The 24786-nt window shown below is 40.9% G+C and overlaps 1 protein-coding gene across 8 annotated transcripts in view; it reads left to right on the top strand.

Moving 5' to 3' along the window:
• Window positions 1-24786, top strand: part of SCUBE1 (signal peptide, CUB domain and EGF like domain containing 1) — a 307537-nt gene that overhangs the window by 80207 nt on the left and 202544 nt on the right. For all 8 annotated transcript variants that reach the window (XM_005296703.4, XM_008165966.4, XM_042848272.2 and 5 more), the window contains exon 4: window positions 3278-3412. In XM_005296703.4, the coding sequence (XP_005296760.2) occupies window positions 3278-3412 (135 nt within the window). The remainder of the gene's footprint in view (window positions 1-3277; window positions 3413-24786) is intronic.

The raw sequence follows: 24786 nt of genomic DNA, 5'->3' as shown, positions 1-24786 counted from the left end.
CTATATGCAGTATTTCCACCTCAGGAAGGCCTTTTCTCAGTAGATTTGCAGACCAACTTCCTGACTAAAGAGGTTCAGAACGTACTGACTTTAAGGCTCAAACATCTCTACCCATTTCTCTCATAAGCCAAAAGGTGCCCCTCTCCCCTGGAACTATGTTTTGCTAAACTATCTTGAAGTCCTGCACTACTGTTACCAGCAATCCACTTCTCTGCCGCACAGTGCTACAGTGGCAAAAGCAGCATTCTGAGAGACTGCTTCCAAAAGTTTTAAAGAAAAAGTTTTAGAGTAAAATTTTCAAAAGTTCCTCAGTGACTTAGGCATCCCATTTTCAAAAGTTACTTAGGAGCTTAACTCTCACTGAAACTCAATGGGACTTACTCACTTTTGAAATGAGACTTTGACTCTTGTGTCACTTAAACACTTATGATAATGTTGCCATAAGGCAGAAACATAAAAAGAAGGCAGAGAAGAGATTCTCCAGGAAAAAGAATGGGGTGGGAGTGGATGTGCAGCCCTTGACAATCAGTCTGCCTAGTTTGTTTCCATTTCTTTCCACTGCAAGCTTGTGGGTTTGGTCTCAGATGGGATTGACTTTAGAGGTGTCCTTTGGTTATTGGCTTTTTCCCCAAAGTGTGTTGAAAAAGTATGGTTGATCAGAATTATTTTTCAAAGCAAGGCCCTTGGGGACACTGGCTGAAACAGATGTGCCATCTTCATGTGGTAACTACTCTGAATTAGCCACGGTTGCAATACAGGTGGGCTGCTTTGACAGGTTTAGCAGATACATTAATTGAAAAGCCAGACGCATGTTTGTTGGTTTTACTAAAAAATACTCCATGAGCTGTAGTGACCAGACACACACACATGCTCCTCCACCTCATCCCACAATCCAAACCATGCACAAGGTCTAATTCAGTGGTTCTCAAACTTTTGTACTGGTGACCCCTTTTCACATAGCAACTAAATTATTTGAGGAACGTTATTAGACAGCTCCAACTAAGACTGTGCTTGACACTGTAGATAATAGGAGATATGGTTATTGTCCTCTAAGGCCCAGTCATGCAATGAGCTCTAATCAAGCTGGTCCCATGGTAGGGCTAAGGCCGAAATAGAGAGACAAACCAATGATATACAGTGTACAAGGCAATCAGACTCTCAAAATTTGCTGGGGGGTGGGGTTCTACAGTATGGGAGTAAGCATGTTCTAGAGCCGAGTTTCTCCCTTTCACTCAAATCTTCTCCTTTGTCTTTATTTTTTAATCATTTTGGTGCAAGTAACTGACAACATTTTGCTATTAGAAATTTCTCCCGTTGTTTTCAGAGTCTGAACTGCGTTAATGTTAACTCTAAGATACAAAGGGTAGGGGTTGGTGGTAAATGGGGCAGTCTCATTACAGAAGTGGTAAATCATCAGATTTTACTGTCAAAAGCAGAAAAACATGTTGATAAATTATTGCATTGGTTTCAAATTATTCATCAGAATGGAAAGGCAATTGTTCAAGCTGTTTTGTGAAAATATAGACAGCAACACTTGGAAAATGTCTCACTTTGCTGCGAAATTGTGTTTTTGTGTATGGATCAAGTGAGATTTTTTTCTCCAGTTAGCATTGAGCTAATCTTCTAAAGAGATGAGTCAATGTATAATTTTGAAGAAATTTAGTCCAAACACTGAAGACTGAATTAGGGCTATTTGTGTCAATATTAACATTACTATTGCCGCAAGGCCTATTCACTCACACATGCAGCCCCTTGCAAAATCGTGTGACTGCTCCTTCCCCTCCCAGCTCCAATGGCTTAGATGGTCTCTCCTAATGTGCTCCTCAAATGGCTCTGATGTGTCTGCTAACGGGGTTCAGTCTCCCAAAGGGACAAGAGGAAGTGATAACATGTTGAGAATGGTGAGGGGCAAGCGGTGTTTGTGGGGGGAACTTGAGGGAATAGTGCCTCACAGTTTCCTGGTAAAAGGGAAACTTGCTGCATGTTCCCATCCTGGTCCAGGATGAAGGAGGAGACATTCTTACTGTCTAGAGCTTATTATCCTCATTACACTGCTCTGTGCCTGCATTTACCATCCTTTATAGTGCTGGAGCTTGAGCAGTAAACATCACTCTCACATAGGTGGATCCCCCGGTCTTAGGTCGTCAGGCTCGGTAGGGATGGCTGAACCAGTGTTAATTACCAATCAGGTTTCTCTAGCATTTCAAATCTCCTGGATGCAGTGTACCTGCCTAAGCAACATGTCTGGTAATTTCATTCCATTGGTTTTCCTGAAGAAATAATTACTGCAGTAGCTATGCCAACCCTGCTGAGGCATTTATAGTTTTTGTCCCTTTCTGAAATGTTGGCACTTCCTGTGAAATAACTGGTTGTTTGTTTGCAATGCCTCACAAAAAGAACAAATTGTGAGTTTCTTGGGAGGCAGAGACACTATTGTCCAAAGAGTTAACTGGGAACAGAGATATTCTGCAATCTTTTATGAGCAAAAGATGAGAGTGCTTGCAAGGTTGAATACAGGTCAGATACACTGAGTATATCGTTTAGTGCCAGTGTTCTCCTAATGGTAAAACATGTGTCTCCGTTAAACAGAACAGTATAACAATTTTAATGCCAAAGGGAGGTAATGGCGGGGGAGGGGTGGCAGAGGAGGAGAGAGGGGACCCTCAAAACAGCCAGTAGCTAATGCTGCCTTTGTGGGTTTATATATTTGCCTATTAAAATGACAATACAGACATGGAACATTTAGATTTAAGAAGTCTTTCTTTCATTAAACAACATTAAACAAACGGACAAAGTAGGGGGTTATGACTTCAGTAATTGAAGCATGCTGTTCTGTTCAAGACCAGAACTCTATAAAGACTCTTTTCACCCAATAATGCCCTTTGTGTTTGCCTGCTACCCCGATAGAAATTATTGTAGGCCCGAAGTATGTCTTTCCAAGTGGATAGGGAATGACAGAGCACAACACCACTTTTGGCAGATGGGGTCACAGCTCTTTAGAACGTTAACATTCATTGTGCTTTGGAAATCAATTTGCAACTCAGAATGCATAGTGGCTTAAGCTGGATGTCCCTTCCCCCCATAGTTCTTTTAATGTTCACTTTAAACCTGTGAAGTGAGAAAAAGAATTAAATGGATTAATTTGGATTAACTGTAATAGTGCCCATGTAAATTGCATTAGATTGATTTACAGAGTGCCTTTTGGTTGATGCTTGCTATTTTAAACATACAGTCTACGTGTAGATATTACATTCTCATTTCCACTCATTTCCCCTAGACGTTGATGAGTGTCTGGATAACAATGGAGGATGCCAACAGATTTGTGTGAACACAATGGGCAGCTATGAGTGTCAATGCAAGGAGGGTTTTTTCCTGAGTGATAACCAGCACACCTGTATTCACCGCTCCAATGGTAAGTGCTCAGTCTTGGAGACATGTTCAGTGGAGTAACCATGTTGATAAAATGTTCAGAAATTATGTTCTTTATATTTCTCTCCTCAGATCTCTGAAAATCATTGTGCTATAGAAGTTGGGTAGTGTATTGTACCCATAGATTTCTGTGAGAGATGTCTGTTGATGGGTTGGTGGGTTTTTTTGGTAGAATCTTGACTGATTTATTATGCAGCCATCTAAACTGGCAGCATATTTATTAGTAAGGCAGGGAAAAAAGATTTTGATATGAAATAGTAATATCTGGAATGTAAAACTACTGATCATTAGAACACAGAAGTCATTTAAAATGGCAACCTCTACCCTAGGCATTGTGGTACCAAAATTTACATTGAAACAAATGGCCAATTTATTTGGGAAATTATACACACTCTTCTTTTGCCAGAAGCCCACTGAATTTGCTTGAGTTTTTGATTGCTGATAGCCAGTATCTGTAAAATCAAGGCTTTTCCATACAGCTGTGGTCATAATCTAGTGCTGATTTTTGTTGGAGCAAGCTCCTCTCTTTTTCCTGTAAATTTCAGACACAGAAGACAAGCTTGGGTGCAAAAGGGAAAAAGAGAGCAACAGAAATATACATCTTTGCAATTAGGTGGATTCTTGATGTGATCGGTCAGACTTCTGGTGACCCTAAGAGTAGTGGGAATATATTCTAGTAAACTCAGTTTAAAAAAGGTGATGGTGAGCCTCAAAGCAGCACGATGAGTCTGGTCAACAAAATGACCACTCTAAATTTCCACTTGCCATACAAACAGTGTCTGAATTATTTTAAGTCACTGTAATTAACCAGAGGTTCCTACTGAGTGTAGGATGTGAATTTAGTCACTATATTAACAGAAAACCAAAACCTTATAGTTTAACAGGAGGAGCTTTCTTAAAACTCTAAATATATTTCTCACAGTGTGCTTGTTCACTTAGAATTGCAGAGATAAATAATATTTTTGATTTTAAAAATATGTACAATCCAGAAAATGATTCAGTTTCTCTGTATTTTAAAATGATTGTCAAGTTTAAAGCAACCAAAGCACTTTGATTTTGAGGAGAACCTGCAATTAAGCTCCATCAGCCGATGTATTTTAAAAGTTGGTATCTAGTTATCTAGTAGGTTTTTAGTCATTCTGTTCAATATAAGTTGTTGAAATTTCTGTCCAGCGTAAAGTAACCCTGACACAAAGATATCCAACAGAGCAAGGAATAGTAGCTGGAAGCTTAATGAAAACCATTTGCAGAGTGCTGCAATATAATCATTATTTCAATTTGCACATTATAAAAATTCCCAGATGTAATAAAAAGGAATTTAGATATCCGAGATGGAAGCTAATGAAACAAATGAAAAATGAGATTCTGAAGGCAAAAGATTTTTATATGAAGTAGATTTATTGAGGGAAATGGCAAGTTTTTATGGTGAGGACGATTCTTAGTTTGCAGGAGGACTGGGGAAGCTGATTTAAAGGGTGACTGAGGTATGCCCGTAATAAAAATGTGTGGGGTGAGTGTGTTTGTGCTAGCTTGTTTATAAAGAATGTGTGAAATAAGATTTAATTAAAGCAACACAGTCAAATTATTTTGGGTCTGAAATAAGAGGGCAGGAGGCAGTTACAAAATGTATTATGACACGAATGCTCTATGACTTTTCAAAAATAAAGTGTCAATTTTTTTTAAAAAAGTAAACATTATTCTGTAGCACTGTGAACCCAAACACAAACACATTGGGCTAGCACATTAGAACCAGGAAATGAAACTGAGTGACTATTTTCATTGTCCAAGCTGACTGAAGTGCAAACAGTAACCAGGCATGGTGAGAAGTGTATCAGATTCTTTCCATTAAATATATAAGCTGTTAACCTTAGGAATATTGTTTATTTTCAGTCTGTATCACGTGTGGGTGTCTATATAAAAACTTCGGGACAAAACAGAGAAGAAATATTCTTTTATTAAAGTGTTTAACTAGAGACCTCTTTTAGTGCTAGATTGTGTCTACACTTACATGGGTGCACAGGGGTTTGTGGGAGAAAGGCACAAGGATCCTTCAACCCTTCCCACACCCAGCATCAATATGTAGGATCCAGTCACAACCCAAGCACAATGGTCCAAGCACTTCAGCATGGATGTAAATTTTAAACACAATTACACCCATTGACTTCTATGTAAAAATGTTAAAATGGGTGCATATCCATACATTTCAGGCACCTTTGATATCAATTAAAAGTACATCCTATGTGCCACACTTTAAGGTAATCCACAACAAAGCTCATTCCCCAGTCAAACAATTTCCTGCTCTTACATTTCCTCCCACCATTTTCAAATGTCTGGTGAAAAAGAGAAGCCGTGCAATGTGCCCTGAAGGGCATTGGATTTGGGCTATTTCAGATGTGGGAGAATATACCCCAAAGCTCTTGAGCCCTCATAGAGATTTCCCAGCCTGCAGCCTTCTCTCATTTATATTAATGGGGGTCCAGCTTGAGAGTTGCTGCTGAACTGTATGGCCAGTATGGCTCACATGGTTTAAAGTTACGTGCATGCTTAAGTGATTTGACATTCAGAGCTGTGGCAAGCCACATGCAATTTGGAGGGGAGAGAAAAGGTTGCAGGAGGGAAGAGTTTGGAAGAGGCACCAGAAAGTCAGTCTGTGTGTACATGGCTGGAATGCTCGCTATGGGTGCAGCACTTCTGTAAATAGTTCTCTTAATAAAGAGCCAGTTTAGTTTTAGAACATGGAGTCTTCTCATGTTATTAGCCAATGTGTGGTACAGGAAACATGGTAGCAGCAGTCAGTCTAATGCAGTATTGACAACTCCTAGGATTTCTTTGCACATCATGCAAGATTGGCCAGCATGAGAGCCAGTCTCAGGGTGATGTGAGAAACTCCAGCTCTCTCTCAAATTTCAGCTCTGCCTAGGGAAACTTCCCTCTGATTGGCTGCTTTCCCATCAGTTCCACCTCCTGGGGAAGAGCAGCCAATCAAAGCTGCAACAGGAAACAGGCAGAATTCTCTCCCCTACTCCCCAGCAGCTGACACCATTTTCACAGGAGGGGGAGGAGGAAGCAGCAAATGCCCAGCAGCTCAGGATAGCTCCACTCCCTCTTCTCCCTTCCCCTCATGTGAGCAACAGTACTTCCCCTCTCCCTTGCTGCAACACTTGGCCTGGGAAAGAGAAGAGGGGGGTGAATAATCTCTGGAGCTGCCTCCCCTATATTGAAAGAGGGAGAAAACAACCCCTCTGCAGTGCCCTCCCTCCCCAGGCCTGAGAAAGGGGTCTGATGAGCCCCAGGAGCTGCAGGAGGAGCAGACATGGCGGGGGGGGTCTGAACTGATGTGGGGTGGAATTGATGGGGGACAGGCAGATGTGGGGGTGAGAACTCCTGCAGCGGGCTTCAAAATCACCTTAATACATTTGGGAAACACAAATTGTTGCACACCTGCATGGGGTTGGATGGTGAGTTCAAAACTCAAAAGACCAGCCAAACAACTCAATATAACACTTTTTAAAAAAATCTCATGATTTGGGGGGCAGTTTCATGACTTTTGGGGGTGTGACTCATGATCTTTGATCATTTGAGGTTGGCAATACTGTTAGTAAGACTCACAGCAAGGAGGAGCATGTGATTAATAAGAAAATAAAGCAGCAGCTAGAAACAGAACAAACAAGCAGCATGGAGGGACTCAGACCACTGGGAATACTGGATTTCCAGACAAAAAGCCCTGCACACGCATGGAAACAAGAACTGAGTCTGTATACAGAGCTGACTTTGGGGGATAAAGATGCGAAATGAAGGTAAAGTTTTTTAAATTTCTCATGTGGGGGGAAAAGGACAAGGAGTGAGTCTGTTGCCAGAAATAATGTCGGAAGCATTAGAACAGCTAATAAGGTGTTTGATGAGTACTATGATCCCAGACAGAACAAGACTGTAGAGAGCATGAGACTGGGGGCAGGGTGTATGTGTGTGTGGATTGTTTGTGTTGTACCCAAAACAAAGAAGCAGAAGAGGGAATAGTTACAAAGCTGAGAACTCTGACATCCACATGCAACTTTGGAAACATTAAAGATTCCTTAATTAAAGATGGGCTCTTTTCTGAGACATGTGGTTTCAGCTTATAGGAGAGTCTGTGGAGAGAAACAGATGTAACCCTAGAGAAGTGCCTCCAAATAGCAAGGGCACCCTTGGTGAACAGAGAAAAGATCAAAACAGTGACAGTCACTAGTGCAGAACAAGTACACAGGCTCAAGCTAATGGAACCCAAGAAGCAGAACGGAGACAGACTGCGAATCCAGATATCATGGTCTAGTGTATATTTTCTGAAAAGCAACATGAAAGGCAGAAATAAAATGCCTTGCCTATGGACAAAGATGCAAGGAGTGTGGGAAATGAAACCACTTTGTCACAATGCTGCAGAAATATACCCCCAGAAATATAAAGCAGCAGGACATTCAGTGATTGAGGACATAGTGACTTCCAGTGAAGAGGACAATGTCTGCAGTGTGACTCTTGCATATCCCAAAATTCTCAGCAAACATGCACTTTAGAAGTAGGCTGACATAAATTCAGCTGCCATATTTGCAATTATTCTATTTGATCAACGACCAATCCAATCCCAGCAAGACTGTGGAGCCAGCTGCAGTGTAACCCTGGACCACTGATAAGCAGCAATATTAGACTGGAGAAAGGTGACCAAGTGCTGAGGGCAGTGGGCAAATGCTGGCTGGTGCAGTGGTGCTGGAACTAAAGGTATTGGGGGTGCTACCGCACCCCCTGGCTTGACGTAGTAATAACAAACACCAAATACATGATTGCCATCAGCAGCAGCCCCACTATAAAAAATTGTTCCAGCACCACTGGGCTGGTGTCTCCTCCAAACTTTTCCTTCTTGCAGCCTATGCTCCTCACTCCAAGGTCCATGTAGGTTGCCACAGAAGCCATGGACTGGATGGCAGCATTACAGTCCCCAAAGTAATAAGGAAGGGTAAAGCTGTGCCCCCTTTCCTATCTGCACTAGTCATCAGGGAGTGGGGAGTGTGTGCAATATCCCGCTTAAGAATCTATGAATGCCTGCTGCCAAGTACACTTACCCCAACATTCAAAGAGATCTTGTGCCTGCCTTCATCTCAACATCTCTAGGAGCTGCTGCTGGAGTATTGTATCTTCACTCACCACTCCCAGGGGTTGTGGTTAAAAGCCACAACAGGGGGGTTTAATATCTTCTTCCGTGTATCCTGGATGGCATGTCTCCATGATTTCCAGAAGTTTTCTCATTATTTCTTATGGGCAGGAAAGATCAACTTAAATTATCCTCAGAGCAGTATGAATTTTATACTGGAGGGATTAGACTGATGTTCAAGTCAGGACAATCATTTTGCAACGTTTGTTTTGTTTTACTTTCGCCGTTGCTGACCAACGAATTAACCTCACACATCTTTTGGGAAGAGGCTATGCCCAGTACAATGTGATTCATTTATTATGCCTAAAATTTACTTCATTTCCCTCCAGCTAAGCCAGGTTTCAACATTTTATTATGCAAAAGGAAAAGAAAAAGAACAAAAAGAGTATCTTATGGCGAGGGACAAAACTTAACAGAACATAAAAGAAATTTTTGGTTATTCATATAAATATTGTACATCTTAGTTGCATTGGTAGACTATGGTAATTAGTAAATTATATAAGAGAAAAAACTGGTGGCTTTAATAGAAACCAAAATTAGCTACCTACTAGCCTGACGTATGTTTGACCCCTTAAGTAGCATGCACTTCAGAAATCCTGGGAAGATTAGTATTTTAGGCACCATCTACACTATATCAAACTAGATGACATTAACACAAACTAGGTACCTTTTAGTTCATACCAGCAGGTCTACATGGGGCAATTGGTATAGCATGTTAGCGTTCTCTACAATTCACACCCATCTAGTTCATACTGCGGGGCCACGTATTCAAGCCCTTAGACAGAGCTTAATTATGTGTCTATGGGTATGTCCAAACTGCAACTGGATGTGTGACTGCAGCATGTGTAGACGTACTTGAGCTAGCTTTGATATAGCTAGCTCATGTAACCGCAGTGAAGCCGCAGCAACATGGGCTGTATGAGCTCACCTGGGACCTGGGTGTGTACTCAAGAAGCTACCACTATGCTGCTTCCTGTTTAATTATGGCTTCACTGATATTGTTACCTTTGATCTGGCTAGCTCAAAAAATAACTTGGGTATGTTTACACTCGCTGCAGTCACACATCAGATTGCAATGTAGACATACTCTAACTCTGCTAAAGACTTGGACTACCTAGGTCTCCTGTACATACATTATGGAGGTAGCCATGGTTTTTCAGACCATTTGAAAGCCATTTGATGAGGAGTTGCTTGTCCACTTCCTCTTATCCCGTAGGAATATGGTGTTCAGTTGAATCTTATTAATTTTGCAGCGCTAGCCTAGGAATGATCTGATGGATTCATGCCCGATGTCAGTCGTGGTATGGACAGACTTGATCTTAAAATTTCACTTACTTCTTCAAACTGCTGGCTTCATTATTGTTGGAGGAGAAGAAAATTATACTTCAGTTTTTCTTCTCCTCCACCCCAACCTCAGATTTATTTATATTCTTACCCTGTTTTCATAGCTCCAACAGGATTCTGCAGTGGCAGGATAGCGGAAAGCCTGGGCCCTAGGGAAGAAGTGACCCCCAGTGGTTAAAGCAGGTGGGGACTGCAAGTTGGACTTGTGTGTTCTGTTCCCAGCTCTGTTGCTGAAACTGTGTGTGACCTTAGGCAAGTTCTTAACCTTTCTTTAGCATAGTTTAACCATGTGCAAACTATTAGACTGCATAAGGTCTTTGTGAGAGATCATCAGTTTGAGAGCCACCTGTGAATGGCTTCATAGAAACACAAAAAATGTATTAGTATTTCATATTAATTTATAAGGATAACTGAATAATAAGTGTGTTGCCATGTCTCCATAACTTTGGAACATCAGAGATTCTCATCTCAATTCTAAAAGCTCTTTAGACATGTACAATCTGTTAAATTATTTGGATGTACCAAACCACGCCCATTCTAAGAGCAGATGCCCTGTGCCATGGAACAGCTTCTGTAACAATAGACTGTCCCATTGTAATTTTAACAATCATTGTATTTTAGGATTTCAATTTTAACAGAGAAAAGTATGTGAGGCATCATTTAATGAAATCAATACCTCTACACTAATATGTCTGGATAACAGATATTTTGTCTATTAAAACATCATTGTCTCAGATAATATTTGGTTATCGTTTAGGAAAAGGTTCCTAAGTGTAGAAATAATAAGAATAACCCCTCTCTTCATTTGCACTGTAGCTCTTGAGTAAATAATGTAACTTATCTGTAATTGCATTGATGAGGGAGGATACAGGGACAAAGAGTAATGGTAATAACATTTTAAATCTCATTGTGCTTTGGTAGAAATGTGCATACCCTGCCAGAGTCACTACTGTTTGGATTGTAAGGTTTCTAATCCGCTGTATGGGCATTGTATGAGAGTATCACCCACTTGACTTCTCAGTGCAGTGCTCTAGTCCAACAAATTAAATTACTCATCAGGCACCTTATTCATAAAGAGTAGTCTATAGACATAACATTTTTTAATCCTTTATGTTTCTATAAATAGTGAGAGGGTAGAACACTCAACAGTCTCTGCACTAACATGTACCACTTTAATAGGGTGATTTTTAAATAGGAAAGCAAACACTGGCCAGTTGTAGGGGATTGATTTTAACCCTTTAAGTACCTCAGTAAAATTAAAAAACCAACAGCCAGAAAACAGTATTGCCATTTATAACTTATTAAGCTGCACCTTATTTTATAATTTTGCATATTTCTCTTCCCTGAATTGTCCCTGGCTTGTCTAGTGTTTGTTTTGTCTGTCTCCAGTTGTGAACTCTGAGGCAAGGAACTTGTAAATGTAGGGTACATATAAAAAAGTAGTAGTTGTTAAAGTAATGTAGTGCCTTTCACCATATTGCCAACCCTATTCATTTAAAAAAAATTGAGATAAGCCTAAAAGAAAATCACAAAATTTGCTTAAAAATCATTGAGTTTCTTTTTATTTATCTTCTGGATTTTGAGCCTTTTAGTTTACACTCAATTGATGTTTTCAAGCTTTTCTCCACAACCATGATGGCTAGAAACTTAGTCTGTTTTTATGAAAGCCCAAAGTGACTTGCCCAAAGCATCAGAGGGAGTTGGTGGCAGAGCTAGGGTTGAGTACTCGGGTACCTCTCTCATTCCATCTATCATGAAAAATGCTATGTCCTAAGATACTGCAGAGCTAGCTAAACACAATGGCTGTGAGTTCACTGCAACTGAAAAACCAAATCTTCCAGAATTCAGAGACAGCTATAGGCCTAGATACACCAGAATCTGTGGTTGAATTCTAGGGCACTCTACAGAAGCTGGCCTGCAAAGCACGCCAGAATTTTAGGGGCCTTCTGAGAATTACAAAAACTTTTTTTTTCAATGAGGTTAAAGGGGATGTTAAGTACAATCACAAATATACTTCCTGCAACCCTCAGCTGGCAAGAAGTCAATAAGCCAAAAGTCTAACTTGCATATATTCCATGATTGATTGGAACTGAAATCAAGCAGATGGATACTTGAACAAGACTCAATTGAGGTGTGTGCGGGGGAGAGAGACAATAACAGGAATAACCTCTGAGGGTAGGACAAGACAGGAACTGACAGGAAAGAGTCTGTCAGAAATCACAAAGCTGGAGATTCCAAGAAGTGTGTCATGGAAAGAGCAGGTGTTTAAAACACCTAGCCGCAGCATGACAAGCAGACTGCTCACCAGGAAGAGAAGGGAATTTGTAAGTCAAATCAAAAATCTCTCCACACCTGTGTGACACAGAATGCAATGAACAGTTTATAGCTCAGCTCTTGACTGACTAGCAGCACAGATGAGAATCAAAAGCTGTATGCACGGTTGGGAAAACACACTGGAAAGCAGTACAGTTTAAAAAAGAAAATATGCAAAAGAGGCCTTCACACTCAATCATTCAATAATACTGGAAGTGTACCAATATTTTGTTCATACTGTCTGCTCAGAATACAGCAACATTATAATAAATAAAAGAACTGGAGTGTTTTTAAAATGCCCCTAGTGTTCAGCAGACTGAAACTTCAGGTGAGAAAGATCTGGGGACATACTAAGCCAAAATATCCTGGAAGAAATTCACATTCATATGCAAACCATAACAAAATGAGAATGGTATTAAATATACTGTACGTGTTATACATCGTGGTGTGTATCTCAAATGGATGGAGGGACAAACTTGAAGGTGACAATTTTGCAACAAAAAAAATTCAAAAACAGACTCCAAAGAGAGACTGAACTTGAATTAATATGCAAATTAGATACAATTAACTTAGGTTTGAACAGAGACTGGAAATGGTTGGGTCATTACACTAATTGAATCTATTTCCTCATGTTAAGTATCCTCACACCTTCTATGGGTCATCTCGATTATCACTTCAAAAGTTTTTTTTTTCTCCTGCTGATGATAGTTCATCTCAATTGATTGGCCTCTTACAGTTGGTATGGCTACTTCCACCTGTATGTATATCTTCTTGCTGTATGTTCCAGTCTATGCATCCGATGAAGTGGGCTGTGGCCCACGAAAGCTTATGCTCAAATAAATGTGTTAGTCTCTAAGGTGCCACAAGTACTCCTGTTCTTTCTGCTATCTTATTCATCTTAAAGTTTTCCTACTTGCTCAAAAATTGGACTCAGTCTCAAGGGAATGGGCTTTTTTAGGAGATTCCAGTACTAATCTGTTGCTGAGGCAAGAGATGTAGAGAGAAAAGCCCCTCTTATGGAATTTCAGCTTTTTTGCTTCTATCTGGTATTCAGAAATACATAGGCACACATGAAAAATAATGGAGAGAAGTTTCCTATAATGTTTGAGTTCTGGTCAAAGGTCCAGGTTAATTCTTTTCTAAACTAATTTCACCATCACTAACAAGAATAAGCTGATGTAGTCAATAATATGTGCCCTTGCTACTTCTACATGCTATATAATATGATTGTACAGCTTCAAAAGACTTGTTTACTCATAGAGAGACAAGGTGACCTGAAGAAGAGCTCCATGTAAGCTCGTCCCTCTCACCAACAGAAGATGGTCATATAAAAGAGATTACCTCACACACCTTGTATCTCTATTATCCTGGGAAGAACACGGCTACAACAACACTCATTTACCCATAGGTAGTTGTGGAAAATATGTTTCTTCCACAGCTCCAACATAACACATCTACCTATGGAAAAACACCCTTTCCCCTCTCCATGATATACAGTATCCCCTTTATAAGCTTTCCAGTGCATTTATATCTGATTAAATCATAGCACAAGCAACGTAACCCAATATAACCTAGTACAATGTGCTGTAAGCATCAAGTTACAATGGTGATTTACAAGTCTTGGCAGTTTTTCCCCCAATAGGTAATATGGACTGGGGATAATGCTATAGCTGCAATCCCCAATCCACATCAAACTGTAAAGTACTAAACAAGTCATGACCAAGAAAACACACTTCTCCTCCTTTCTGAAGAGAAAATTTTTGTCAGACGTTCACATAATCAGTGTTACCATATTAGTATTTTATGTAATAAGAATCATTTATTTAAACTGACATTTATATGGAATGTTACAAGTACAAAGTTGGGAGAGATAGCAATACAAATGTATTCTACATTGTGCATTCTTGACAAAAGGTAAGGTAGATCTGCCTATCAAAGTACTATCCTAATAATTATTTGCACTTCGGATATCAACTTTCATCCGATGACATCAAAGCACTTTACAAATTCCACCTAAATGTCATAAGATACCTATAAGATAGGTAGTATTATCTCCCATTTTATAGATCACGTAAATTAGAGAGAGAAATGTTAATTGACTTGCCCGTGGTCACACAGGACGTCTGTGGCAGAACTGAGAATCAGAGCTGGTCAGAAAAACTTTGACAAATTTTCATTCAGAGAATGTAGTTCCATCTAAATCAAAAAGCTTTGTGAAATCACGTCAATTGTGCTGAAATTTAGTTTGAGGAAAAAAGGGGAAAAAAGAAGCCCTAACGATGTTGAAAGTCTCATTTTGACATCAGAATGAAACATTTTGATTTTTCCTGTGAAATCTACTTTTCATTTCATTTCAATTTGTTTTAATTTTTCTATTAGATTCTAACATAAAATAAAATGTCAAAATCAAAATGAAACATTTTAATCAACCTCTTTTTTTAAATTTTATATAGAATTTTAAAGTTTTGGAGGGGTTGTTCCTAATTGGAGCAAAACCAAAATTTGAACGCTTCCACAAAATGGAGTTTCTGTACTCTCTCCAGTTTGTCCACATCTTTCCTAAAGTGAGGCATCAGAATTGGACACAGAACTCCAGCTGATGCCTCACCAGTGCTGAGTACAGTGGGACAATTGCTTCTCATGTCTTACATATGAGACTCATGTTAATAGATCCCAGAAGGATATTAGCCTTTTTTGCAACTGCATCACATTAATTCATATTTTGTTTGTGATCTACTGTAGCCCTCAGATCCTTTTCTGCCAGTTATTCCCCATTTTGTAGATGTGCATTTGATTTTTCCATCCTAACTGTAGAACATACTGGAATTTCATCTTGTTGATTTCAGACCAATCCTATAATTTGTCAGTCATTTTGAATTCTAATCCTGTCCTCAAAAGTGCTTGGAACCTCTCCCAGCTTGGCATCATCCATAAATTTTATATTCATACTCTCCACTCCATAATCCAAGTCATTAATGAAAACATTGAATAGTATCAAAGTTAGGCTGACTCGTCTATATATAATTCCTGATTCCTCTGGGACCTCACGTGTCTTCCATGAGTTCTCAAAGATAATTTATAGCAGTTCTGAAGTAGCCAATACCCTAGAATGAATTTCATTATTTCGCTATTTTGGCTTGTATTCCTTCCCACTTGTTAATATTAATTGTATTGAGTATCTGGTCACCATTTTAACTTCTCATTTTATACTGAAGCAAAATAGGCATTAAACGTCTCAGCTTTCTTGATGTCATCATTTATTAGCTCTCCTATCCCACTAAGTAGCGGACCTATACTTTCCTTTATTTTTCTCTTGCTCTTAATGTAATTAAAGAACCTCTTCTTGTTTCCTTTGAGGCCCGTTACTAGATGTAACTCATTTTGTGCCTAAGTCTTTCTGGTTTTTGTCTCTACATGCCTGTACTATTCTTTTGTACTCATCATTAGCAATTTGTCCATGTTTTCAATCTTTGTAGGATTTCTTTTTCATTTTCAGGTCAGTAAAGAGCCTCCTGATGCAGCTATATTAGCCTCTTATTATGTTTCCTGTCTTTTCTTTGCTTTGGGATAGTTTGCATTTGTGCCTTTAATATTGTCTTCTGGAGAAACTACCAGATCTCCTGAACTCCCTTTTCCTTTAGATTTTCTTCCCATTGGATCTGAACTACCAATTCTCTGAGTCTGTTAAAGTTTGCTTTTCGAAGTCCATTGTCCTTATTCTGGTGCTCCCACTCCTTCCTTTCTTTAGAATCATGCAGCCTAGCATTTCATGATCACTTTCACTCAAGCTGCCTTCCACCTTCAGATTTGAAACCAATTAATCCTTGTTAGTCAGAATCAAGTCTGAAATGGCTGTCCCTCTGGTTATTTCCTTCACTTTCAGAAACAAAGAGTTGTCTCTACTACATTCCAAGAATTTACTGGACATTTTGTGTTTTGCCATATTACTTTTCCAATAGATGTCTGGGTAGTTAAAGTCCCTCATTACTATCAGGTCTTGTGTTTTGAATATTTCTGTTATTTGTTTTAGACATGTCTCATACACCTCCTTTTCCTGATTTGGTGATCTATCATAGAACCCTACAGTTACCTCACCCCATCTTTTCCCCCATTTGTATTTACCGAGAGACTTTCAACTGTTCTGCCTCTCACCTCCGTCTGGACCTCAGAACAAGTGTATATATTCTTGATGAATAATGCAACACCTCCTCCCTTTTTTCCCTGTTTGTCCTTCCTGAACATGCTATACCCTCTGTACCAATATTGCAGTCATGAGATTTACCCCAGCAAGTCTCAGTTATGTCAATTAAGTCATATTTTAGCTTATGCACCAATTCTTCCAGGTCTTCTGGTTTATTCCCATACTCCTTACATTTCTGTATCGACATCTAAGATGTTGAGCAGATTTCCCCACTGATTTCACTCTTGTTGCTCTTATGACCCTTTTGTAATTTTCCATGTCCCTCTGAACATCTAGCCTTCTGTTAAGGTCACTATTTTTTATGCTTACCTGTGTGGTTTTATTACTTCCTCCCTTTGAATGTAGTTTAAAGCTCTCCTATTGCCTTATTATTTTTGGTTGGTTGGCATGGTTGAGAAAGCCAAAGCCCTCCCATTTACACCAGCCGTGCATTCATCTCCAGGATCCGTCTCTCCCTAATTGCAGGGCCGCCCAGAGGGGGGGGCAAGTGGGGCAATTTGCCCCGGGCCCCACAGGGGCCCTCACGAGAATATAGTATTCTATAGTATTGCAACCTTTTTTTATGGAAGGGGCCCTGAAATTGCTTTGCCCCAGGCCCCCTGAATCCTCTGGGCAGCCTTGCCTAATTGGGCCTTGCGCTGGAATGGGAGGATGTATGAGAACACCATATATGCTCTCAACTCCTTCACCATCACTTCCAGAGCCTGTCAGTCATGCTAGCTGGAGGAGTGATGATGCAAAGAGCCTTATTCCCACTCCTTTCTCTTCCTTTTTCCCCCTCCAAATTTGTCTGCTTGTTTACTGTGGGTTCAATCCTTCCAAATGATGAACAATGTCTGGATATGTCGAGCAACTTTAACTCGTATTGAAACTATTGGGCGTTAAGGGATCTCAACACATTGCAGAATTAGGCCCTAAGACTGTAGGAGGGGAGGCCAGCCAGTATTGCTTTCAGTGTGCACGGACCCTGAAGTGACATGTCTGTGTGGGATGAAGTGCACAGCCATAGCCACTGAATGAAAGTCAGGTCCAAAAATGTCCATTACAACTTTTTTTCAAGGGAAAATTGGTTTTTTGACTACATGAATTTTTTCATGAACGTTATTTGTTTTGTACAATATTTTTTATTTTTAGTCAAGCAATTGAACACCAAAACACTGAAGTATTTTGATTTGGATATTCCACCATTGTGCCTCATGGGAGTTGTAGTTTGATTGCCTCATGTCCCCTTTCTCTTCTCTAAGCTGGGCTCCTCAGCCAGATTTCATCTCCCACGATGTATCACAGCCATGTGATTCATATGATGCCCCACAGTCTCCCGTCTTGAAGAGGGGAGGTGGTGCATCGTGGGATATATAGTCCAACCAGGGAGATGGGCCTGTCGAGAATGGGAGCATTTCTGAATCAAACTAGTTAAATTTTTGGCCAAAATGTCATTGGTAGCTGGGGGTGGGTTGGTTGGTTGGTTGGTTTTCATTTGTTTGCCAAAAAGTCAAAAAAAAATTGGCAGGAAAAACCGTCCATTTTGCAGCCAACTCTACTGAATGACAACTTTCAAGCTGAACAGGAAGTGACACTGACTACCCCTGTTCTTATGAGTAAGGCGGGTCTCACTGATGAGTGTTCTCTCCGCAAATGCTCCAGGAACTTTGTACCTGCTTCTGGTTTCCCCAGACATAATGCTTCCAGAGCCCTCCACTCATCTTCCACAGGAAGAGCTATAATTTGGCCTAAATGCTTCTCTAATGGACACTTGATTATGCTGCTGTAATTGGGGGTTTGAAAACATATAATTAAAGAATCCTGTAATCAACTGCCTGACAACAGGACTTGGGGAGCAAATACTTTCCTAGCTAATCTAGGTCTCTGTCTTTTATGCTGAATAATTTAGTTGCCCATAAATACTTCAGAAAAGGTTTGGTACCCAGATATCAGCATATCTTTTTGGCATTTGGCTAAGATAAAGTTCATTTTCAGCCAGGGGCGGCTCTATGTTTTTTGCTGCCCCAAGCACAGCAGTCAGGCGGGCTTCGGCAGCGCACCTGCAGGCGGTCAGCTGGTCATGCGGATTCGGCAGTGTTTCTGCGGGTGATCTGCGTACCCGCCGTCGAATTGCCGCAGAAACCGCGGGAATGGTGGACCTCCCTGACTGCTGCCCTCATGGCGACCAGCACGCCGCCCCCCCACAGCTTGCCACCCCAGGCACACACTTGCTGCGCTAGTGCTTGGAGCCACCCCTGTTTTCAGCTACCCTCAGCTGAGATACCTTGCTCCATGGAATCTTACGAGAGTTCACAAAAGGAGATAGTAAACTGTCAATCTTGAGCTATGTCTTAAAGAAGCTGAATAGTTATCTGCCTAGAGAATTCTGAATGAATCTAGAGGATTTCAGAAACTCAGTGGAACGCTGTATGGAAAACCCCTGTAACAGAGCAGAACACAAATTGCAGCAACAGAATAAAAGACTAACAATAGTTATTCTGAGTACATAGATTTAAAAAAAACCCAAAGAGTAAAGCAGAGCTTTAGTGAGCAGGAAACTTTTTGTACTTTCTTTGTTTGCTGCTCTCTTTAGGGTATGTCTACACTGCATCTGAGAGTGACCCTCTCAGTCTGGGTCCACAGACTCAGCTAGTAGAACTCACACTAATGCTCTAAAAATAGCGGTGTAGACTCTGGGGCTGGGGCTTGAGTTTGGACTCTGAAGCCCACCCCCAACTCCACAGGCTTAGAACCTGTGCTCCAGCCCTAGCCACAATGTCTACACAGCTATCAGGGCCGGCTCCAGGCACCAGCCTGGCAAGCAGGTGCTTGGGGCGGCTGCTCCGGAGAGGGGCGGCACGTCCAGCTATTCGGCGGCAATTCGGCAGAAGGTCCCTTACTCCCGCTCGGAGCGAAGGACCTCCCGCCGAATTGCCGCCACAGATCACGATCGCAGCTTTTTTTTTTTTTTTTTTTTTGGCTGCTTGGGGCGGCCAAAACCCTGGAGCCGGCCCTGACAGCTATTTTTAGAACGCTAGTGCGAACTCCACTTGCACAAGTCTGTGAACCCCGGGCTGGGAAGCCCATTCCCAGATGAAATGTAGTCATGTCCATACCCAGAGTGTGATAGAATCTGTTACAGTGTTCTCTCTGATATCAAGTGACCAAAGAAGCTTTCCTATTCTCCATACTGTGGGTCCAGTTTTTAATCCAGCTTTGAGGCACACCAGAGCTGGCTGTGAGTTGTAAGTTGTGTCTGTATGTGGTATTCTTTTGCTAATATGATTCTTTTAAAATATAATTTTCAAATCTTAGAGATATTTTTCCATTCTAGATTTAAGTGCTTAAGGTTTATTTTTATATCAAATGATTGAAATCTTATTAGGTGTAGCTAGACTTGTTTTATTTCTTCATTTCCTATCAAAACACCTATAAAAACATCATTTTATTCTAGTGCTGAGTTATATCAGTCATGGCATGTCAGGTGTGATTATGGTCTGAAAAATGCCTTTATTAAAATGACATCTTAGTGTTCCAAATCTATTCTCCCCAGTGACTTCCAGATGATATTTACAAGATTTTCGCACTTGCCACCATAACCTGATGTCAGAAAAAAACATGCAGAATGATTTTCTTTCTTACTTTGTGCAACATCCCAGATGTTGCCAACAGAAGACTCCAGAATCAGAGTTGAATTGGTGATTGTGTTAATGTTACATGAATGAGGCAGAGTTACATATCAAGAACAACATTATCTTTCCCTTTTTCCAGCATCATCCTTCCACAGCCATATTGATTGCTGACAATGGTAAAAATGTATGGTCTTTCTTTTCTGAGTGCCCCAGCTCCCAGTTAACTTCAGCACCTCTGTAAATCAGGCCATTGGTTTTGCCAATAAACTGGGTAAATAGGCAAGTATTAGACATGGTATGTGTAGGAATCAGGCTTTGTACATGTGACTGTTCTGATGATTACTGCACTCTAAGTTTGTGCTATGTTGCATGGCTCTTTTTTCCTTTATTTCTTTATGCAGAGCTCATGAAAGTGAGGGACTACTATGAGCCAGGTCTACCGCATGCAGGTGCTGTGCAAATTTCCCCGTGAAGTTCTGCCAGTCCATCATCATCCTGTGCTTTCATCTTTCAGCCTGTTTGTGAGCACAGAATGCCAATTGTTAGGTGCATAAGTGGGTGTTAGGATGAAATAAGACACAGGCACCGGCTTCCTCCAGGCCCCGGGGGTACTGCCCGCTCAGCTCCCGGCCCTGCCCCCTTCCCTCAAGCCCCTGTCCCCACCCTGCCTCTTCCCACCCCCACTGCACCCCAGATCCCACCCCCAACCCATCCCTGCCCTCATCCCAGACCCACCTCTTCCCGCTCCCTCCCTGCATCTTCCTGCCCCCTCCCCTGAGCACACCGCATTCCTGCTCCTTCCCCCCAGCACCTCCTGCATGCCACGAAACAGCTGGTTGCAGTGGGCAGGAGGCACTGGAAGGGAGGAGGAGGAATTGATTGGTGGGGCCACTGGCAGACGGGAGGCTTTGGGGGGAGAGGGGAGCTGGCTGCTGATAGGTGCTAAGCTCCCACTAATTTTTTTTCTGCACCTATGAAATAAGATTGCTTTGATAAAGCATGAGAACTTGAACCCTGGTCTTCAGAATGCTTCCCCTAACTTCTCACACTGTAGTGTTCTGGCTGAAGTGGAGACATGATTTAAGGCCCAATCAAACCACCATTAAAATCTGTATACTCCCATTGATCTTAATGGGAGTTGGACAGGCCCGTAAGAGACTAAGAATATCTGTCAAAAGCTAATACAACAACAGAGAGTCTAAACTAAATGTAATTAAAGTTATTATTGATTTGTATTACAGTAGCACCTAGAGGTCCTAGCCAAGATCAGGTCCCATTATGCTAGGTACTGTATAAACACAGGGTATGAGACAGTCCCTGACCTGAAGAGCTTACATCCTAAATAGACAAGACTGACAACAAGTAGGAGAAAGGAAATATTGTTATCTCCATTTTACAGATGAAGAACTGAAACACAGAGAGATTAAGGCCCAAATCCTCAAAGGTATTTAGGCACCTAACGCCCATCAATACCTTTGAGGATCTGGACCTAAGTGACTTTCCTGAGTCCCACACGAAGTTTGTGACAGGGCTAAAAACTGAACTCGGATCTCCTGATTCCTAGTCCAGTGTTGTAACCACTAGGCCATCTCACCTCTTTGTCAAGAAGTCCCAGCTGGAGAAGAGCCAGACTACAAACCAGTTTAAGTTTTAAACAAGCATGGTGAGAATTTTGGAGAGGGGAGTAAACTTGAATGTAACCACAATTTATCAAGACTATAAAGATAAGAGGTTAAGAGGAAGAAAGAATAAAGGGGAGAACATCACTACTAAACAGCCTTGTAACTTCCTGGGACAATTATAACCATGGCCTTTTGTCACCTAGTTTTCTGATGGCAGGGGAAAGGCAGCATCTCTGGTAATTCTATGCTGGAATAGAAGTTGAAATTTTGAGGAAATACCAGATTCACTCTTGGTCATGAAGAAGTATAGATGTTGAAAGCAGTTAATATCTGGACCACACTATAGCTGGACCACAAATCTCTGTTGAGGGCTATGGTCCTTGTGATCCTTTGTAGTAATCTGTAGGTCAAAGGTGTCTTTTGATGCTCTGCAATAGAAAGAATGAGAGAGAGAGGCCAAAAGAAACTGATATATGATAATTAGGTTATAAAACAACAACTTACTGAAACTTATACTTGCCATGCGATCCTATGATTAAAACACCACTAATGATAGTTATTCTAGTATAAAAAGTGCCACAGAGGTAAGCAGGTGTTGAGATAGTCATTTAAAAAAATTCTGGCACCAAAAGAAGTTGGGTTTTTAGTCTAAATAACCAGGTCTTCCTCATCTACCCAGCATCAAGTAAATCTCGATACGTACAGAAAGAACAAGAACATTAGGGTTGTACAGTGATTTAGTCAAGATTGTACAGGGGATGTTTCTTACTCTGAGTATAATGTTCCATGCAACTTTACAGTGGTATAAGAGAGCCAGGTTCTTCTCCCTTACTCAGACAGTGTAGTACTTGGCAAGTTGTCTCATTGAGTTCTAAGGGACTACTCGCAGATTAATGTGGTACTCAGTGTGAGTAAGAGTGCTAGAAATGATTAATAATCTGGGATCTCCTGATAGAGATGCTTCCACCTGAGACATGGTACGGGGTTCCCCTGAAAAATTCAATCCTTTGTGGGAGGGGTACGGTGGAATTTGATGTCTCATAAGAAGACTTCAACACCTGCAGGCTCTGTGTGTGTGAGAGAGAGGGGGGCAAGGCAGGAAGGGAACAGAGACAAGAGGGTTATTTTGATGAAGGTAAATACCCAAATAAGTTAAAGCTAAAATATAACTGCCGTAAAAATTCTCTTCTCATTAACTTGCTTGTTCTAATAATGAAGATTTTCGAAGTCTGATACCTCCTGAAATATTTTTGCTAGCCATAATGTCTGGATAGTTCTTGATAACAGGCAACTTCTGGCACATGGCAACATGTTTGATTTCTCCTCTCTGCATCTGTCTTTTTCTCCAGCACCTTTCACTGCTCCCCCAACCCTGCTTTCAAAAGGCCTTTTAGACGACTATAAATCATTCACCTCTCGCCATGCTCCCACCAAACGTTATCATTATCGCTCTGACTTGAGCCCTGAAATTTGATTTGTGTGAGTTAGGCTTCCTACCTGCCTCAAGCTGGCATTTTATTCAAATTCTTTCTCACAAGAAAACAGAATGACATATTCCATCTCCAAAGGGCCATAGCTTATTTCACTGTAAAAGAAAAAGAAAACCTTTGTATCTAAGTCATCTGCAGAGATTGTAAATTGCAGAGAGAGAGAAATTCCGAAGGGAATCAATAACATTTTATTTTTTGGTTTCTGAAGGGTTTGTTTTGTTTTTAAGGCAAGGGAGAGTCTTGTAGCCACGTTGTGTTTTACTTTAATGCACAGCCAATCTTTCAGGCCTTTTTCATTGGGACTACCCATACGCTTAAGATTAAGCATGTGCTTAAGTGTTTTCCTGGACTGGAACCATAATGCAGTAATGAATTAACATACATACCAGAGTAGAGCATTCTCTTTCCTCTTTTCCAGGTGTTTAATATTTCCAGGATTTGTATAGAATGCATGAGCAGGATAACAAATGGCATAGTTTCTTTATGGTGAAATTGACAATTGCCCTCTTGGTTAGTGACTTTAACTGTATCATTCCCTTGAAATAGCCTTTTGATCAACTCTTCCCTTCAGTGAAGAACTGTTTCTGGTGGCCACTATCTCCATGCTCCCTTCCTGGCCTGGGCACTGTTATGTTAAGATGACAGTTTGTGGGTACATTTCATCATGTCTCATATTAGGCAGTGGTAGAATTTGGATTAGATGCCAGATGACCAGAAGGGTGGGAGGTGTGAGACATTCAATATAGTTTGACTTCTCATCATGAAAAATACTGGGTCCTTTTCTTACAGAACTCATGGTTTTCTGTTGCATAATTTCTTGCCTGTAGCATTGGAAACAGATGAGAACACCCTGGCAAATTTTCTCCTTTATGGTTGAACTTTCAATCCTGGGTCTGTGCTGAGGAACATGGGGACTTGGCCATCCTGCTCATGAAGCAGCAAGTGTCTGAGTTCTACTTTCACTAAATTATTTCTAATCCTCTTTTTTAAATGTTTCCCCTTTTAATCTTTATCAACACTCGCTTTTTAAATGTGGTGGCTTTCTCAAACCAAGGCCTTGCCCTGCCAAAGAGGTTAGTACCTGGGTTCCCAGCCCTCCGGAGTGCAGTGTTGCTGGATCCATCCCACATTGCTTGTTGACATAATTTTCTGGGCTGCCAAGTCTTTTTCCATCTCGCATCTTGGTGCTGTCTCCCACGCTTAGACACATTAACTTAGAATTCCTACACAGACTGGTAGAGCAGCAAGTATTTTAAAAGTCAGTGGTATGTCTTGTCTGCTCGCTTTGGTGCCTCTGTGATAATTATCTTACATTTTTATATAGCACCTTTCATCCTGAAGGATCCCAGAGCTCTTTATATACTTGATTCTATGCTGAGTGGTGCTGAGTAGTTGCAACTCACATTTACTTCCAGTAGGCATTGCAGCGGCTCAGCAACTCTTAGGATCAGGCCCTTAATAAACTTTTATATGCGAACTATGCACAGGAATCTTTTCCTCCACCACTGAAATGCAACGACCTCTTGTCAAATAGAGCAACGGTTTAGCGATGCACAGCAGCACCATGTACCAGTTTTACATTAGGAAGGAAAGA

The sequence above is a fragment of the Chrysemys picta genome, chromosome 1 (assembly GCF_011386835.1).
Source record: "Chrysemys picta bellii isolate R12L10 chromosome 1, ASM1138683v2, whole genome shotgun sequence".
Lineage (NCBI taxonomy): Eukaryota > Metazoa > Chordata > Testudines > Emydidae > Chrysemys > Chrysemys picta.
This window is presented reverse-complemented; position numbering and strand designations above follow the sequence as displayed.